The sequence below is a fragment of the Falco punctatus genome (genome assembly GCF_963210335.1).
Source record: "Falco punctatus genome assembly, chromosome: 8".
Taxonomy (NCBI): Eukaryota; Metazoa; Chordata; class Aves; order Falconiformes; family Falconidae; genus Falco; species Falco punctatus.
Genome location: NC_137588.1, coordinates 59,401,603 through 59,422,344, shown reverse-complemented (window position 1 = coordinate 59,422,344; position 20,742 = coordinate 59,401,603). Strand labels below are relative to the sequence as shown.

Below are 20,742 nucleotides of genomic sequence, written 5' to 3'. Positions count from 1 at the left end.
TCAACAGTTTTGCCAGTGGTGTCATGATTTCTACAGGCTTGCATGATAACATGAAAACGTGACAAAAATTACGTCAGATGGACAATTCAGAGATAGGAAGCCATAAGACCCTCATTGAGCCCACGCTGTGCGTGAGAACAAGCAGTTCCCACGGCTCTGTCTTTAACCTATCTGCCCATTCGTGACCAAGGACTCTGAGAACCTTCAAAGACACCAGGATCCCTGGTCTCCCCTTCCAATGCATTTCACTATTTCCAAGTATGTAAACAAATTCTGAATACATTACTTAACAAAATCTCATGTTAATAGCATCTACACATTCACAGATTTTGTGTGTCCTGCTGCATCCCAAGAACGAGTGTATCTCTGCAAACCATGGTAGCCTGTAATCCAGACTGTCAGAGGAGGGCATGTCACCAGAAGTGTGAAAGCATTCTAATTACATAAGGCCAGGTCCTCCGCTAATGCAAAGTGACAGAGCTCCCAGAAATCCGTGGGGACACGATGATGCAGGTTAGCAGAGGTTTGGCTCATTATAATTGAATAGACCCAACTTCTAATTTTCCCATCTAGTGACAGATTGTTGGAATCCTGACCACTAGTATCTTAGAAGGCATTGGGGAGTTGAAAGGAGATTGCATCAGGAAAGTAAACTCCAGTTTGGCTGAAAACATATTTACAATCCAGGAGTTTCAATTAGCTGTTGCTGCGTTATCACGAAAGTCTGTTGACCAGATGTGCAATCAGTTTTTCTCGTGTTGCTCTCTCTCATGATTTGGGTTTTTTGTTGGGGGGATTGTATTTGGCATTTTGGGGTTTTTTTTGCAAGTGATGCTAGTTTTATTGAGGTCAGATCTAATACCTTAGATAATCAGAGAAAGCTCTTCCCATCAGCACACCTCCAGCAGCACAGCAGTGAAGCGGGGCAGTCTCAGGAAGCAGAAAATTTTTTCTCCTTTCTGGCCCCATCTTCATAAGAAGGAGACAGAAGAGCTGTCAGAATGAGCCTGCAAATTCAAGGCAGCTGGAATTGCCTCATCCTCCTGGCATGGACAAGAGAAGGGTTTCTCCTGATCCCTCCCCCTTGCTTAATGCATCACCTCTTCTGTGGTGGGGATGTGGTGTGAGACAGAAGGGGAAGAAGGTTTAGCAGAGCTATTTCAGTTTTAGAAGCACACAGTTCTGTCCTGTTCCATCCAGCATACGGGATATAAACAGCAATGGGAAAGAACAGCTGCACTTGAGTCTCTCGTACTCACCTCCCTCACCACCACCACCGCACCAGGGGACAGAAAACAAGGTGAAAGACAAGGTTATGATGTGGAATACTCCGTGGCCTGCTTTTTGTCCCGAATTCTTTGCTAATCAACCTGCCCATACAAAGCCAAATGAAGCCAGTGAAACTAAACACACTCACTTCAACAGCTTTGGACTAAACCCAAAGGTCAACTGCTTGCCATGGGACCTCCCAGGCCTTTATGCAAAATGATGCTGGACTATGACACAAAAATTGACATAGATCTGGGTTTTGTATGATTCTCTGTTTAGATAAATGCAAGATATGCTGTATCTTCATAGATTCCGCATTTTTATTCTATTTTATAAGATTCATGAGATTATTGTTGGCCTTAATTAGACTGGAGCAAACTAACAACTTTATTTTCATGCTAAATTGCCCCTTTCTACTGAGGAGTTTCAACGAATTCAAAACATCTTGTAAATGGTCTTGTCTTTCTTTGCTTGACTATTACTTATCCAGACTGAGCTTCACATTCCTCTTTTAGAGTGGTAAATCATCCACTTTTACACTGACTGCTTATGTCAGCCTTGATGTGCTGTACCTTTGCAAACAAATGTAATATTGACAGACACCTCTAGCATTTATTTGGGGATTAAATATTTTGGTTTTCTGATGAATGGCGGATCTGCATTTTCACAATGAAACCTAAAACTATTAGAAAACTCTGGTTTCAAGCTTTATTATAAATCTCAAATCAATCCAAATTCATCCCTAAGACTTCTTCATCCCTAAGCTCCTTATTGGTACTGAACTGAGGTGGTGTAAAATCTGTGCTTCTGGGAGGAGGGGTTTGTTCCCAAAAGGTAAAAGACTGTGACCTTAGGTAAGTTCACACTGTTCTACAAAGAGGTGTTTTTGAAAAGTTTCAAAGCCATATTTTTATCTAGCTATTACTTACTTTGTTTAAGTATATGAAAATTTTTAGACATTTTCAGCCTTTCAAGCTTCAAAGCCTGCCAGCTTCCAATATAACTCCTGTCGCGTGAGAGTGTTGGCACGTGAAAGACTCTTGGCACAGCTCAGCTGTCTTCATCATCAGGTAGTGATTTATTTCTCAAAGACTGTTTTTAAATACATTCCGGTCTGCAGAATGCTTTCCAAACAACATCTCTCACATTCCTTCCACAGCTCCTCTGCTTGGGGAAAGAAAAAAGCCTAGCAATGTTAACACCCTGAAGAATGAAGAAGTATATTCTTCTGCATGCATGTTGGATGAACATGATCTACTCAAAAGTCATGATTTAAAACAAATGAAACCACTATTAAAACAGTAACCACAGCCTGTACTGCCACCTATCCTTAGTTAATCTCTGCATTTTCTGCAGGCTATTTATCGACTTCCAAACTACAGGCTCTGTCCTGTAAACGGGTCTGCCTTTCAACTGACGTGATGGCCATGGACACTGGCCTTTGTATCAGGCTTGGGAGACACACACTTGACCACATCAGAACATACAAGACACATCTGCTTAGGACACGTATTGGATGTTAGTTGTCTTCTGCCCATGGCGGGAAATACCAGCAAAATTGTCAAGTCTTTGAGGTAAAATCTGTGCTTTCCCCTCTTCCCTTCCAAATTCTATCATTTTACTGTATTTGTATTAGTTTAGCTTTTGAAATACTTCTAATAAGCCTTTTCTTTCCTGTTGGACTTGCCATAGTATTTTGACTTTCTCCATCCTATGCTCTACGATATTCACTATATCATGCCAAAAACCACATGTTCACAAGCACAACTTCAAAAAGAAATCCCTCCTACAGGCCAAATTGTGCAAGAGCAGCAGTGAATCTGCAGTCCCTGTCCTGAGCCTGCAGTGTGAAGGTGCCTTTGGATGGCTTTGCCCAAGGGGGCTGATACATGCCCAGAGCTCCTACTGGAGGTGCTGGAAGCTGCTGCTGCAGCCCAGCAGCTCACAGGGCACAGAGGGAGAATGAAGGCACAATAGAGGGACTACCGAGCAACACTGGGAAGCAGGCACAACAGCAGGGCGAGATTTATGCTCAGGGCTCCTGCAGAAACATGCTGTGTTTGGATACAAAATTCAATCTCTCCCACCATTTCATGGACTGCTTCTTTTAAGTACTGTAAGTGATCGGGTAAAAGAACAGAGGTCAGGAAGAGCTGCTGGCCAGCCTGCTAGTTAGCCACACAGAGCTTAAAGACTCAGGGTCTACAGCAAGATGTGGCACTGTGCTGTCCTAAAACCTCAGAAAGGTATTTTGCTTTTATGTCTTTTAAAGACCAGTTTAACTGTTGACCATATGCCAGGTATTTCCTCCTAGTTTTCTTGCTTCAAAAATCTTGTAGAAATAGTTCACCTTCATTAAAGAGCAATAACAGCAGCTACCTATATATATACACCTACTGAAAAGAAATAACTTAAATGCATTAAATTAGCTTTATCTAGGCAGAAGGAGCTCTTCTTATCCACAAAGATATCAATGATGTTCACCGACTTTCTCATTACAGGACTAGTAGATTTCATGCTTAATTTCAGTAGAAAATAGATTGTAATCTGTCCCCTGAGGTCCACAGGGCTAGAGGTTAAATGCTGGGAAAAAGTGATCTGACCATATAATGAAATTCAAACACAGAGGTGGCAACTAAAGGAAAAGTTAAAGGGAATGACTGTAGGAAGGAAGTAATGTAGCTTTATTCATAGCTTACCATATCAAAAGAAAAGTGATAATATTGTATTATGCAGGTGTAAGAGTCAGAAAGTACCACAGACCCTGGGCAATTTCAACCTCTGAATTTTCCATGGAGCACTGCACAAGTGAAGAATCAATTGTATTTATTTATTTTGAAGATAAAGTTCACAGGTGCAGCAATAAAGAGGCAAAATATTAAATTTGACATACACCAATACAAAGGGAGTAAGAAAGAATATAAACCTGCAGGGAACGCTGATAAACTGTAACACACTTAGGATACCAAGACCAAAGAGTAACAGCAAGTTGTACAAATGGGACTTCAATTTTAGCAAGGAAAAGTTTCGGAAAACAAACCAATCAGTAGATGCAGTCCTACAAGGGACATGAAGGGGCGGGAGGAGGAAAGGCAAGTATTAAATTAGTGGTCAGGGCAGGTTTTCTTTGTGGCATCAGAGAGGCTAAAATGATACTGAAGTTACCATGTTCAGCAACTGAATGTTCTCCACTTTAGGGGCAGGCAGCCCATGCCACATGTAACACATGCCAGTGGACAAACTCTCTTAGAAGTACACAGAAGACAGAAGAGATCTCCACTTCTTGCTTCACTTTTACCATTCAGCAACTTGGGTTTCCCTCCCCCTGCTTCTCCCACCCTCCCTTCCACCCTCAAAATGACTCCTCTCTCCCCAGCAGCAAACTTCACTCCTTTCTCTGATCCCATAACACTGCCTTCCAAAGGAGGTGTAATTTTCTTGCAAAGTTAATAAATAAATAAATAAATAAATCAAGCGGAGTTACAAAGTGGAAAGCCACCACCCACAGAACAGAATAGTAAGTTTGTCCAAAGCTGGAGTTCCAATTTCTGACGCTCAAAGGCACAAGTAAAGCTCCCTTAAACAGACCTATTTCAAAATCATGAGAATAAGGGTCTGGTTTTACAATACAGCTCACAAATCTGTTACCAAAGGAGGAATCTCACTTTTCTCCTCAAGCACAACTGAGGGTGTTCCCACTTTCATTTCTTTGCCTATAAAAACGTCCATCTCACCCCGCAGAGAACCAGTTCAAGCACCTAAACTGGCACGCAGCAGTTCACTGGATTGGCCACTGACCCACTCACTGGGTTAACTAATGTATGGTGGAGTGACACAAGCAGGGTGCCGGAGCAGGGGCGGAATGGGAGCACCGGACAGGGAGCAGCCCAGGGAACAGGTTTACCCCTCTCTCAGCAGCAATGAGGTGTTAAGACAAAACTCATCTGTTCTGTAAAACGACACCTTCAAAACAACATACTTGGGATGATTTTCACTGGCCTGCTGATTTTTGAGACTTCAAAAACCACAGCTTGCATCTCTCTGTCTTTTCCTTGAGGGAAACTCTTACTTAAAAACACTTACTTTAAAGAGAAAATGGTTACTTAGAAGAAAAAAATAAAAAAATTGATGCTGAGGTTCACACTTAGGACTCCAGGAACTCCAGATCTGAGGAAAGTACCAGAAATTTTAAGACCTGGGAATAACTCAGAAGATCTATAGCAGCGAGATATGAGGAAGCAACGTGCTCTTCAGCACTTGAAGAGGACACTCTTCTTTTCAATGTTACAGTTTAATAGAACAGTGCTGAAAATAGCATGTGAAATGTGGGCCTTTCATTTTGCAGACTATTAAAACTGGGAACCCGCTGTGTCAAGACTCTGCAAACAAAGATGAATTTTAAACACACACAGATAAAGGGGCTAAAGAAACCAGATGTGATGTGTTCAAGAACTTACTGAAACTTTGGAAGAAGGAAAGCAATAAAGGGAGAAAGTGATCTGAAAAAGAGGGTGTGCATATCAGAGCTATTCACAGGAAGCAAATGCAAGGTTGTGCAACCCCCCACAAGATGCTGAAGACCTGCTCCCTGATTCTCTGTTTTAATCAGAGCCAATATGAGAAACGTCCTAGTGTGCAATTAAGTAATGGCATGACCTGCTTACAAAGCAACAGTCACCATTAATAAAAAGTACTCACAAGTAGGTCAAATAAAATACTAGTGTGGTCTGTGGAAAAAAGGTCCTGCTCCATGCAACAGCTGGAATTCTGGTTGATCAAAAAAAAATATTTTCCAACCTTCTGTAGCAAAAGGTAAACATGTAATTAGCTCAAAATGTGGGAATGTCTTGCCATTTGCAGGAGTCTGCACTGCTAAATTCTCAGAGAATATTGGAACACCTTGCTGCACCATGAGGAAGCAGTGAGCTGGTAGCTAAGTAAGCTAATAGCATTATTCGAGGGACACACCTTTGAAAGCTGAAGGGGGGCAGACTTCTCAAAATAGATGTTCTGCTTACCCCAGAAAGTAATTACGATCCTATCAAAATTAGTTACTATTTTTGGATCTTTCAAGATGGAAAGTAGAAGAAGCCATTAAGCACATTTTCTTGGATGCACATGGTTTAATATTCTGGTTGGAAAATTAGTTCTTGTGTGGTCAAAGAGAATAGTACAGCTGAGATACTACCACAATGAGGACAATGAAACACAAGGTCAAATAGGACATAAGGAAATACCTATCTTTTATCCAAAGGCCTACAACATACCACAAAGATACTAGTTTTGATTGCCTGAGGATATTCTGTCCAGATGGTGTCCACCTGTATGATGTAGAAAGCGACTTACTCTGCTCTCAGATAAAATGTAGGTGAGATGATCCATGCACAGAAGATACAAAGAAAAAAACAGCACTTACTGAAGACGGAGTCTCTTTTAAGGACAGCAAAATGAGGATAATTTACTCCACTTACAGGCTGAATCATAGTGTTTACGGTCTCTGTGTTTCAGACTGTAACTTTTAAAAGGAAAAGTCTCTGCAATTTACACAGCAGAAGGGGCTGTCCAACTAGTGGCTGATGTTGGCCAGGGACATGAACGGCAGAAACGCAGAGAATGGGTTATGAAGCAAAGTCTCTGTCCTGTGAAAATATATGGATATGCTTGGATGTTAGGCATCAAAATAGCTCCACTGCTTTCAGTCACGCAGGTCTTTTATATCATGTGTGTGGATGTGGATGTCCAGTCAGATTTTGACTGTGCTAAAAAGTACATACACGCTTGGTTTAAGCATATAGAAACCCCAGCTAAATTCAAAAGACCGTGTGGGTTAATGGAGATCCCACTCCAACCATCTGCAGAGGAAGGGGCTGCTGTTTTCTTAAAGAGAATGGCTTTTAAATTTTGTTCTATACTGTGTTACAGGAATTATTTGCATTTCTTCTAACTCTGTGTTATAGTTCTACTTGTCCAAAAAGCAAAAAGCCCACAGTGGGTTTTGCCATTACACAAAAAAACAGATGGCAACTTTGGTTTGATTTTGGTTTAATTTAAAGAGAAAATACTCCCAAATTGAAGAGATTATATATGCCAAATTTTAATCCACTAAAAATGGATGCAACCTGATCATAATGTAAATGCTAAGAACTTAGCATAGAAAAAAGAATTACTGGAATAATTTGTAGCAGGCATCTGTTTTAACTGTCAGGCAGTCAACCTGAACCAGACTTTGAAGGCAATATTGTGCTACCTTGAGTTCTGCTTTTTTGCTACATCACAAACTAGTGTAATCCAAAAACCAGATAAAAAAGAAACAAAACTAAATTGTAAATCCATATGAAAGCAGGAGATGGATGTCTAAAATGAAAAATAACACAGTTATATAAGCATGTTTGTCTTCCGGTGTATTCGTTGTGAGCAGATCCTTCATCCTCTTATCCAGGTAAATTACATGATCCACCTAAGGTGAGTTAGATTCAGCTTCAGCTCTGTGGCCAATTCCAAGAAAGCATCTCTGTCGGGGAGGTATTTAAGAATATAACCCTAAAACTCACTTACTTCAAAGAGCTCAAGCTCATGCTCAAAGTGAAGCCGAATTATACTAAACAAGGATAGATTTCACAAGGTGTTTAAATGTCTTCAGGAATGCAGAGAACGTGACAGGAGGGACGGGGGGAGTATTCCCCCTGGAAGGTGAAACGTGGGCATTTCACACGGATAGTTGGAATTACTCTTGGGAAAGGCCATTGACTGAATCTGGAACCTGAGCTCCTACATTTACAATTTACAAATTATATCATATGAATACGCCCTTGTGAAATAAAGACTGCAAAAAATAAAAATATTCCATTATCTGATTTTGAAATAGTAAAGAAAATACTAATAGTACAAATAATACATAACAAAGTCCTGGGACAACTGACAGACATGCACTTACACTGACAGCAGCCAAAGCACCGGTTAATTCCTGAAGATTCATGACTGGCTAGTAAAGTGAACGGATCACCACAAACCCACCCAGGTCAGCCCAGTACTACAGTTACTATTAGTATTGGGCATGAGTCTAAAAAGCACTGCTGGCGTCTTAAGCATTTCTAGAAGAAATAGCAACTGGGCAAGCAGCCAGCCACCAGGCTTCTCTCAGTCTGCAAGACTTATTACAGCAAACAGTAAAGGCTGAAATGTACAGCAAACCCTGCCTATTTCATCACATACGAAGAAACGCTTATGTCCGTTATACTTGCAAGGTGACTACGGCTTGGTACCCCAAGACATGTAATGTAATGCTTACAGCTCCCTAAGAAAACACACAACCATTGATGTCCTGAATAGCTTCCTTTCTATATGTCTACTTCTAATAACTTTCTATTTTAATGATAAGATAGTGAAATTTTTGGACAGATGATATTTTAACTTTTTAAAAAGGAAGAGGATTATACTAATGAAGCAGAGCTAAGACATCTTGTTATGTTACTGAAACTGATGTTCCTCTGCTTCAGTGGGTGCTAGATCACACTGATTATTAGACATGAAGCTGTGATCGTCAGTCTTTTAGGATCCTGTCAGTAAGTTTGACTCTGCACTGCAGCCTAATTTAATCATGTGCTCATTATCTATACCAGATGTGGTGCTGATATTGTGTTTCTCCTGTATCTGCTTCTGTTTAAGCACACATTCTAGCCCGCAGACTATGAATGTTATGAGGAGACTGGGAGAGATTTTATGTCTCTGAAGTCCCACAACCAAATACTGCCATCCTGTCAACCTGAAGAAGACATTTTTGGCACATCTGCCTCAAGAACTGCAAAAGTATTTAACAAAATAGGAAATTCAGATGCATATCAGGTTCATCTGCTGGGGTGAAGAAAGCAAGTTCCCGTAATTCAGGCAATAATCTGGAAGAACTACCATAATCCTAACTCTTTATTGGTTTACGGCATTTTTACAGTCTCCATTCTCCTTCACAACTAATCTTTGGAGAGGACAACCAGCTCCCTCATCCTCCAGCCGCATCCACTAGTAAGGATGTGCCCAAGGACCAAGAACATACTCAAAGCGCAGTATCTTCCCCAACAGTCTGCAGGCCACAGACAGCTGACCATGTTGGTTCTTCCCACCCAGTGGAAAATTAGTCTGAATGCTACCATGCCAAGATGGTACCAAGTTGCCCAGAGTGTTCTTAAGTTGGAAAGCTTTCACAAAACTTTTTGGTTTAATATGGTAAAAATCACATCCATAATTCAGACAGCCATTAAAAAAGCTTCCGGTTAGCTTTAACTTTCCAATGATTTGTAAAGACCCGCTTCAGCCCTGAAAAGACACCTAGACTACATACTTCAGAACTTCTCTTCATTTGTCTCTGATCTGATTTTTAGGTCAACACAACTAATTTTGTTACTGACTTCCATTACAGAAAGCTGAGAGTACCCAAACTGTGTATCTCCTCACTCAGGGCAGGAGATAATTCTGTATATGCATTCATTGTACCTTTTAATTTTTTAGAATTATTGTGGATTAAAAACCTTCATCATTTATACTACAGTTCAAAAATCTGTTTGCAGAGCTACTATTTTCATGTAAATGCCTTCCAACAACTTCTCATTTTGGCAATACCAACACCACCAGACAGACCCTTCTCAGACAATAATTAGAAAATAAGACACAGTTGGCAGTAAAGTGCAAACCAAAGGGGATGTTCAGAGGAAATAACATCAGAAGTTGGCAAGGTGGCAGATGCATTCACTGACTTGAACCAGATTCAGTCAACGAAAGTTTGCAATGTAAAGATCAAACTTTGAAACTTCAATTCAAATGTTATTTCAGCCCTAATGTCTGGATGCAAAAGCTGGAAGCCCATCAGAAGAACAGACAGATGTCAAACCACCTTCAAACACAAGGACTTTGAGAAAATACTAGGATTTAAACAAAGCACATTTATAACAAACAACTCTAACATTTTCAGTTGACAACTCAGTTGTCAGAGAGCTCCACCATCACTATCTCCAGAGTCATCTAGAAAAGCAGGTGGAAATACTTGGGGTATGTTAGAAACATCGGCCATGGTGTGTGTATTGTTAGGCAACTGAATGAAAATCCATGATACTATGGAATTTCTCCTCTGAGAAATTAGTTTACTTCACACTGAAGTAAACTAGGTGTGAAGAAAAAGATGGACATAGAAAACGAGTTGAGAATAGCTTTGTCCATGTCTTCATTCACATCTGAAATACCAATAAACCCAAGAATAACATACAGCCCAGTGGTCTCTAAAAATGTCTTGTTAGTAATACATTGCTCCAGAGACTCTTCAATACTCCCTGCAAACACAACAAATGAAAAGGTAAATGAAGAGACAGTTAAGCACAGTATTAACTTCAGTGGGTTAGCTGCTCATTATCGCTGTCCATGGACCAGTGGCTTTTGGGAAAACGTTAGTATAATATCTTGGAGTTCGTGTAATTCTACTGATACCTTTTCTAAACTCTCCCCCCACCAGAAAGAAAGAAGCTGAGATGGAGGGAATGGGCAGAGACAGAACATAGTACCCAAGGGACTGAAGTCCAATTTGTTGTTCCACAACAGACTTACTGCACAATCTCAGGGAAATCATTATGGCCAGATGCTTAAAGTTATTGAGATAATGCTTCCTGCAGAACAGCTTCAGTAACCTAGGCAAAACCAAACATGCCTCTGCCCTGCAACACTTACAATGTAGATACGCACTGGAAGAAACAGTAAGACATTTCCAAATGTATTAGCAGAACCAGAGAAGTTGCAGTGCCATTCGAGAACCAGTGTGACATCCAGATTAGAACATGGCAGCTCCCACACTAAACGAATTCTCCCGCTTCTCCTAATGAAAACAACAATGCTGGAAAGAAGCAGGCACACAGGTTGTAGATATAGGTTGAAAACTAAAATTCTTTTGGTAGCTTTCTGGACTCTAGCCATTTATGAGTGCCACTGATTTGAGGCCTGGTTTCATTCCTTTGCATTTGAGAAGTTACAAAATGTGAGAAGAGCAGAGCTTTATAAACACTTTGTCATTTATACATGTAACATGAGGTGCTGGATCTTTTGAGTCTTATCCATACTTTGGCTTTAACTCCTGTTGTATTTTGTCATAACTCTCTTCTCCAAATATAAGGAGTCCACACTCCGGCTTACATGGGGAGGAAGGAATAAGTTTCACCACTGCCCTTACAGTTCACACCTGTGCTGATGAGGTTGCACAAGGCAAACAGCAGCTGTCAGCAGGATCTTCCTCCACCTTTCAGCAGAGATCAACAAGGAAGAAGGGCTCTGGCTCCACCCAGTTCTGCAATGCCCAGAGCAAGTCAAAAACGATCAGTGCTAGGTACAGGGAGAGCAAAGAACTTCTGCTTCCCTACCAGAGGCAGGCTTGCAGGCTCATTCTCTGCTTTCTGAATTGTTCTTCTTGCTGAGCCCTGGTGTGCCTCTTGCCCTGTGCCAGCTGTCCACATCAAACAACTGCAACATTAAAACCTGCTTCTCAAAACAGGAATGCACATGGCTAGGAGAAACCACAGGAAAGAGTAAAGGGAGAAGCATTTGATTTCATTCCATTCTCGGATAGCTGACATACTATCTCCATACATGTTATCTTCTTGGCACAGCAAATTAACAACTTTCTATGATAAAATAAATAGAAATACAACTGACTCATCCTGGCTTTTTATGCAGAGAACAGAATGCATTAAAATTAAGTAATCTCAAAATTAGGAACTCTCAAGGGTAGAGCAAGAAAATACTGGCTGGATAAATTGTTCATGATCAAAAACGTAGCCCTTTTCTCACTAAACAAATTGCCGTGCAGTAATTACTGTTCAAATGACAGTATGACAGTTTAGGATGTCAGGGACAAACAGTTGTAATTTGACTGCTGACCATGCACTCCAGAACAGAGAACTGCAGCAAGTTGTAAAACACACAGTCTCACAAAATGTATCACAGGGAGCTGTTTTGCTCGTAAAACTCAAACTCTTTTGCGACTTTCCATCAATCACTGGATTAGGCAATGAAACTCACCAAATGAAAGATCCATGAAAAGACTGAATAAATTAAAATTTTTCCAGGGCAAAAAACCATGCTTTACCTACCAAATTTGCTTCCAGGGAAGTCCAGCCGATTATTTGGGATTAACTCTTGTAAAATTTCCCTTTGCAGACTGGAAGTGAGAAGTGGAAGCGGATGCCAAGCATGTGCCACTTCATCTTCTGTTTCAAAGCGTCAGACACCTCAAGTAACTTTACCACAAACCAATACAAATCCTGGCTTCAGCTGCTCTGTTCCAGAGTAGCTGCCACAGAGCATGTGCTCAAACTTGTAGTGCCACTGTCTGTAAAGAAGTGCCTGGTGCAGCGCAGCTATTCCCACACCAGGGAACATTACTTAATTTGCATTCACAGTTACCATATGAGGTGTGAGTTTCTGACAGTCCACACATTTTATATTTAAAGACTGTAGGAAATTAATGTAATTATCTTTGATAGAATAACAAAAGTAACTTACCAGTCCATCGCAATTGCTGATAGCGACTGAAGCGTTTGGCAAATCAGTGATATCCCCAACATAGAGGCAATTCCCATAGAGAGGTTCAATGTGAGTCTCATCAGAGTCCTCCTGCCATTCAACTGTTGCTCCAGGTGCCACTAGCCTGGAGTTTGGCCGCAACCTGAAGTGAAACTCTCTTCCAAAAACAGTGACATTGTAAAATATTTGCTCATTTGCTGCTTCATGTTGCAAGTCCTCCGCAGCTCTCCTGAAGCGTGCTTTTGGTGGTCCAGACACCAAGTGGGATAGGAACCTGCCCTCTGAATCGGTGCTGGTGGGGATGACAAGGCTGTAATCCTCTATATTCCTCAGAATTGGATCTTTACAGGGACAAAGCAAGAGAGGAAAGAGATACTAGAACTAAACACATCCTGATGCCGCGGGATTTTTATTCCATTATTCATTAGCGCAGCAGACACTTACATAAGGCGGATGGACACTGCACTCTGTACAGGCACTTCATTCACCAGCACCAAGTGTGCAGAGTTCATTCAAACTTGCCTTTTGCTCCCCAGAACATCAGCCGGCAGCGGGAGCCTCCCCACCCCACAAGGACCCCGCACTCCTGCCCGTACCGCAGGGTCCCACCACCCTTTGCTCACCCAGCCGGGACCCCGCACCCCCCACCCACCCGGTCAGTGGCCGGGTCACCTCGGGGACTTTGGGGCTACCCAGGTGGCCAGCTGACCCACTCCGGGATCTCGGAGGGGCAGGGGCAGGGGCTCGGTACGCAGGTGGCAAGCCTGCCAGAGAACGGCACGTCCCTCAAACTGCCCCCGGTGCGGCGGGGATGAGCCGGCCGGTGACGGGGAGGGCACGGGCAGCGATCGGCAGCGGTCTCCGCGGGAGCCCCCGGAGTTTCGGACGGCGGCGATGGCCGGGGCAGGAGTAGGAGGAGGCAGACGAACTGCCATGTGCTTCATCCCGCACGGCGAACTCCAGGCACCGAGCCCTGCCCGCCCGCCCGCCGGGGCTCGCCCCCTCCGCGGGGCAGGCTGCGGGCGGCCGCGGGCACCGGCGCAGCGCTGTCACCGCCGGCGGGGCTCCCGCGTCCCTTTCCCCGTCCCCGCCTGCCGCTTGCAGGAAACAACTGGAAACCCGACAAAAGTAGCCGCAGAAGTTCAAGGGGAGCGGAAAGCCGCGGGGCGACGAGCCGCCACTTCGGACGGGCGGGCTGCGAGGCACCGGCGGCGGCAGGGCAGGGCGAGCAGCCCAAAGGCGGCGGGGCGGCCGCGGCGTCGCGGCAGAGACCTACCTCTGTCCCCGGGGCGCCGCAGGGCGCCGGCGGGCAGGGCGACCGCGCAGCACAGCAGGAGGCAGGCGATGCCCGCCGGAGGGTCCATCGCGGCGGTCCCGGCCCGACGCGGGGGCCGGCGCCCGGGCTGCCCGCAGCCGGCCGAGCGCCGCGCCTCCCGCAGCCGGGGCGGACCAGGCGGCAGCTCCGCTCCGCGCCTCTCCGCGCCGCTCCGCGCCGCTCAGCGCTGCCCCACGCCCCGCCGCCCGCGCATTCGCCCAGCCGCAGCCGCAGCGGCAGTGGCGGCCGCGCTCCCGGCTCGCAGCGAAGCAGAGACACCAGGAGGCGGCGGGGGTATAATACTGGAAACACAGGGCGTGCAGGAGTGAAGTCAGGCTGATTGACAGAGGCGCTGCCACACGGCGCAGCCGGGCCGAGGGGAGCGGGGACTGCCCGCCCTGCCGCCCCGCCGGGCAGCCCCGAGCGCCGCGCCGCCCCCGGGACCCTGCCGCTGCCGGGACCCTGCCGCTGCCGGCGGCGCTGCCCGGGCCGGGCCCCGGGAGCGGCGATGGGGCTTGGCCGGGCGCGGTTTGCAGCGAGAAGCGGCACCCCGGCGCCGAGCGCTGGGACCAGTGCCCCGCTGCTGGGGCCCGCGGGCTGCGCCGCCCCCGCTCCGGGCTGCGAATTCCCAGGGAACTGGTGGTCCAGGGAGACCAGGGCCAAACCAGGCAAACTTAAGGCACCTCGGCGTGAGTTTTGCTGGAGTCTTGGGTTCCCGCTGAAAGCAAGGACCAAATGGAAAAAGTGCCACCAACGCAGACAAGCCGCGATCAGAGATCTTCGTCTGATCGAATAAATTACTCCAAGCAGCCATTTCAAGGGAAAAATCATTTGGATTATTTGCTAATAAGACTGAAATTACTTGCTCCAAAGCAACCTTATATTAAGTATCCTGCAAATGGAGAGCCAGACCCTGAAAGCATTCAGGAGTACTATAAATACAATATAGAAAAAGAGCCTTTAAAATAATTAAATAATCAAGAGTGGCCCTTATGGAAAAAAACAAGTTATATTTGTTTCCATATGGCCAGGATAAATGCCATACCACTTATTCCTTTCAGATAATGTAGATATTTACTCAGCTGTTACATTATCATTTGCTGTTTTCACCACTGTAACCTTGCAGAACCCTAACAGCTCTTCTTGTTCGCCCACTGTCCTCGCCAGTCCATGGCCCCAGCTACCACAGGCCACTTCGCACTGTATCTGCATGGATATCCCTCTGGAAATCTGTATGCAATGGCTTCCTGCAGGAAGCTGGTCCTCTGCCAAGGAATTTTCCTGGGTATCCTTCACTCTTCTTGCTCCTTTAGAACTAAGGGTCCAATTATTACCTTCCTCCCCTATATTACGAACACAAGTGAAGGGTATAGAACAGTAACAGCTAGATAGTACTGCTCAATGCCAGTGACTAGTTTTTACAGACCCCAAGCCTAATTATGGCAGTATGTGGTTTTGTGCTTGCTTGGTTTGCTGTTCTGGTTTGGTTTTCTCATTTTTTAGGTTAAGGATTAAAAGGGAAAGATTATTCTGAATAGTGGAGTAGATAATTTTTTATATTACATTCAAACATCCCTTTACTTATCTTTTCAAATTACCTCCGCTTGGGATTTCTGGCTGCACCGGGCTTCTCCCAGTTCTTCCTTTTGGTTTGTTTTTCTGTCGGCTTGTATTTTGTTTTGTTTTGTTTGTGAGTCCATATTGAACAGCTTCTCTTACTTAAAATCTCATATACTTTCCTCAGTACATAGCTGGTAAAGTTCCAACTTCATTTTTATTGGACTTATATTTTAAGCTGATGATGTGGCTTTTTTATGTTCCATCCATCCCATCCTGCTCAAATTGAAATAACTTCTGCTCCTAAACTTGAAAGGGAGAAGGATTGGCCCTGTATGTGAAATCCAAGTTCTATTTGTATATGATGCATCTATAAAAAAATAAGGAGACAGTATATTGTAGAAACACAAAACAACCCAGCCAATAGTTCTACTAATTAAGATGAATTTTTATCTTGAAAAAAATTGAGGTTAGAAAATATGCTTTAACGTGGATAACAGCTGTACTGCACAGTAATGATACAAATAAAAAGAATCAGTAACTGCCTTCATGTAGTTTATTTCTATACAGAAACCAAGTTCTATGTGCATGTTATTATCTTATTGGGGGGAAGGAGGGGGGGGGGGGGGGCGGGACAAGACCCAAAAGCTCCATGGGCTCCAGGGGTTGGTGGGGCTGTTTTACAACCTTCTTTAAGATTTTAAACAAAACCAAACTGAGAACAAGTGTCAAACAACAGCACCAGATCTGCAGTTGGTGTTTCCACTGAACTCACTGGAATAAATCCTGATCCCCCACTGAAGTCAGTGAGAGGTTTTGCCATTGACTTCAACAGAGCCAAGATTTTCTGCAATGGATTCACAATGCCAATTTAGACCAACTGAGGATGTGCCACATGTGCAGCAATGACCCCATTATCCTTCCAGAGGAAAAATGGATCTGTGTTTGACCCTGAGGAGGTGGTCCAAGGCATGCTAACCACCACAGAGCCCAGAATGAGTAAAATTCAAGAAGACAAGTTCTTACATCCCTACTGTAAGTTCTTACATCCCTACTGTAACACTACTACAGCAGAGAAATTCAGGGGAATACCCTCCTCAGAACTAGTTCTTGCCCATTTCCTAAACTATTTGCCCAGGATTCTTGACATGGGCAGTCAAGGTCGCTGCCTAGGTAGGGCCATGCCATGGCTGTCTCCAGCAGGATGCTTCAAATTTTTTTAGAATTAACTAGAAAAATTCAACATGAAATGTATGTACTGCTGCATTACTCATAGTCCACAAACCTCTAAATTAATTGGTATGAATGAAGTCACATCAAGTTTATTTTACTGGAATGAAGGGAGGAGGACTAGATACTGTAACTGTGCTCTGATAGTTTGATCTGAGGGTATGCCTATGCTGCTGCCAAACATGACTACAATCACACAGATGCTTGCCTTTGCTGGAGACAGGCATACAGAAAGGAGAAAATGATAGTATGTGTCCTGAATGAGTACCTAGTCTGAAGGAAAGGTGTTCTAGCAACTTATGCTGAAATATCCAAAGTTATTTTAAACAAGCTAGCTGAGGCATGAACGGCACTATAACTGAACCAACATGGAGTTCAGCACAGACTATCTGAGTATTTACCTGGATTTACAGATCTTCTAGTCCACACCAAGTCTGTGCTATCGGTTCCTGTTCTAGCTAGGGTACATCTGTATAAACTGCAGTCAAACCTTCCCTGTGGAGATGTTCTCTCAACATTTAATTTTGCTTAGTAAAATGAAAAGATCCTAAGCTTAAATCACCAACTGCTGCTATGGAAGTATTCAACACACGTATAACTGCACATTGCAACAAGCAACCTTGTAGCTGAGATTTCCAAGATCTCTGTTTTCAAGGGAAAATCCATCTTTTCCCAATGTTAGTGGGGCTGTGAGGGGAGACGCTGGACTGCAGAACTGTGCGTTCTCCAAAGGGCATGCCATCACCTGAACAGGTAAGAGTCTGCTTACAGCCCTCATGTTCCAAAGGTTTTACATGAGAGGTTCCCCAGAAAGGAGAGTTCTCATTTCTGACCTCCTTATGAGGAGTACAATACCTTTCTGCAAAAGGACTGTAAGTTGCCTGCATTGTTTCTTATGCAGATCATTGTCTTTGATTTTACCCTGAAGTGGTATGCCTACTTTCTGAATATGCAACATTAAAAAAATTAATAAAAAAGAATAAAAATTAAAAGAGCATGCCAGTTCACTTCCTCTACACTTGCCATTTCCAGGCTCTATATTATCTGAACCCTTTTGCCATTACATGGCAATATTATATACTACCTATAAAAAAACCCATGTATTTAATGCTAAGTTTGAGGCAGCATATGCTAAAGAGCAGTAACTAAAACTGGAACAGTCCTGCCTTTTCCCCCCTTTACCTGAGCACAGTAATGAAACAATCCATCACAGAAAAAACAGACCAATGTAACAATTAATAAATTACCAAATCATCAAGCTCTTTTTAATAATTTAAGTTCCACTCCTTTTTTAAGAAAGTGCAAAAGAAATATTCTCAGGAAAAAAAAAAGTTATAAGAAACTAAATTAAAGCAGTAATACCCAGGCTAGTCACTTTGATTCCTGGAGTAAGAAATGCGGTATTGTTACAAAAAAATATGTACGTCTTTAATTGGTAACTAATAAAATCCTCCCTACGACAGGGGAGTTACTGATTGTATGAATATTGATTGACATCTTCTCTGCATGCTCATCCTGAGATTTTTGAGGAACAGCTCCTTAGCCCCCACCAGATTGCCCAGGCAGGCAGGTCGTCAGAAGACTTGGGTGATTCTGCTGAGACAGAAGCCACACAGGACATGCCCCAGAACTTCAGTGGCTTAAGGAAATTTATTGACAAAATTAAGCAGTTACACGGTAGTTTTGAAACCTGTCACTGCTGGACAATGGGACTTAACTCTCCCTTTAGCTATCTAAGACTCAAGTGTACAGCCTTCCAGGACAGTAAGGAGCAGCAGGCATTCTTCCCAACCTCGCTCCGTGTGTCTGCTGCCCACGTAGGATACCTGCAGCCTGAGACAGTAAAAAGATCAGGCTGCCTGTAAATTGCACGGGCTAAAAGATTAATCTGCCAGATGCTGGCCACATAGGGACCAGCTGTGGACACCTTCGTGGGTCTGTGCTAATTGATAGAACAGGTTCAGATTGCTTCTGCACTGGCCCAAAGCTCCTACCTGACTACAGGCTTGCAGCTGAACTGTATGCACACGTGCGTTTGCACTCAGAGGCAGGGGAAGAAGTAAAAAAACCTAGGAGTAGGGATCCAAGTTTCCTTTACCTTCTTTTGTATTTGGTTCAGCCACTTTGTCCTGATTTTGTGGCCCACAGTAAACGTTCCATCTTAATTCCCCTTTACATTTTCTCTGTCAGCATAACACATAAAATTTCATTGTTACCACTTCTTTCACTAAACATCTGTATTTAACTGCTAGTATAATTGTCTTTTGATAAATAGTACAATCCCTCCCCTACGTTTTCACCTTGATTATTTCTGTGCAGATTTATTGCCTCGCTATTAATATTCCAGCCATGTGATTTATCCCAGCATGTTCCCGGAATACTTGCCTTCCCTATATAAATATTTGAATGATCTTAATTTCAACTAATTAGTACTGGGACATTTGATTTCCCTCTTGAAGAATTCTCATTTGTTACTAACCAGTTCCTTTCCAGTTTATGAGATATCTATTTTGAGGGGAGAAAATAGAGTCACTGAACGAACCAAACACTTTTTCAATACTGTTCTACCCTTCTTCATATTGTTCATGTCAATCCAGTGCCAAAATAACTCTCCTAGGTCTCAAATCTCAGAAACATCAAATACACAGTCAGTGACAATAAAGCATTCCCATTCTGCCTGTCAACATGCTTCAGCCTTTACAGAAAGACAGAATTTATCTAACATCTTGTGCCACAAATTTGGGCAAGTCACTACGTTCAGATTTGTGCAAGATCTGGGAGACAGAACAAAAGTTAGATGGCCCTAAGATCCGTCACCCTCTGGGCATCTCTTTAACTGTCAGCTTCACCTACAAAGAAAGCTGCGGACAACTAGGCCCCAATCAAGGGGTTTAGATTTTTTTTCCCAGTGCAAATCTAGCTATACGTAATTTTCCCTGAAAAACATCTAGCAAGTTTGGCCGAAATATTTTGGCTGTGTGCACTGCAGCTTTTTAAAAGGAGAAGAATCAACATCTTCCAGAAGAAACATGTCTGGAGGAAAAACATGTTTCTAGTCAACATATTAATTTATTGTTGAGAAAGAATTTTGACAGAGCAGTTTCAACCAGCCATACTTACAAATTGTTCTGCTAGAAAGAAATCATCTCAGAAGCATTTCAGCCATGCAGACTTCTTCACCCTCCAGAAAAAACCACACCACTCATTTTCACTGATTCACCCACTGCTGACAACATTTATCGGTTGTTCCGTCTAAGCATTGTTTCAGTGAGTAAGGATACACATGAAGAGTATACATTAAGAAACAAAGCAAAAATATTCTTTACAACTGCTAGAAAATGCCTCTGAAATATTTTTATATAAATCTAATTGAGTACAGACAAAAAGCAGGACTTTCCCCAAATGCATGAGTTAAGAAACATGAGAAATTTTTAAATTAAGCCTTATAAGATCTTCAGATTCAATTCTCTCTTCAAATAAAACAAATTCTGCTTTCCAGTTGCCTATTTCACACCTGTAACTCTGATAATAGGACAGCTTAGTAATTTATATCTTCACTAAAAACAAATACCCATTTCAAAGAGACCAGGAGATTTTCCAGCCTCAGAATCATTATTTGTATATTCGTATTGAAGTAGTGCCTAGAAGGCCCAGTGAAGACTGAGCTCTATTGAGTTACTAAGACAGTGAAGAAAGTGACCTGCCTAAGTACAAAGTTCAGTGCAGCAGTTCAGTGAAACAAGTAGAAAAATAAGGATTTTCATACCAAAATCATGACAGGTGGTATAATCTTTCAAAAAGTCACCCCCGCAATCCTTATC

At 43.1% G+C, this 20,742-nt stretch overlaps 1 protein-coding gene across 2 annotated transcripts in view; it reads right to left on the bottom strand.

Moving 5' to 3' along the window:
- ADAMTS2 (ADAM metallopeptidase with thrombospondin type 1 motif 2) overlaps positions 1–20,742 on the bottom strand; it is a 252,659-nt gene that overhangs the window by 173,398 nt on the left and 58,519 nt on the right. Inside the window, exons 1-2 of one of the 2 annotated variants that reach the window (XM_080398418.1) lie at positions 14,096–15,710; positions 12,799–13,160 (exon numbers count right to left, since the gene is read on the bottom strand). The exons of the other annotated variant lie outside the window; for it this stretch is intronic. Of the exons in view, the coding sequence (XP_080254544.1) occupies positions 12,799–13,160; positions 14,096–14,183 (450 nt within the window). The 5' untranslated portion in view covers positions 14,184–15,710. Of the gene's footprint in view, positions 1–12,798; positions 13,161–14,095; positions 15,711–20,742 lie in introns of those variants that run through there. 2 annotated transcript variants of the gene reach the window in all.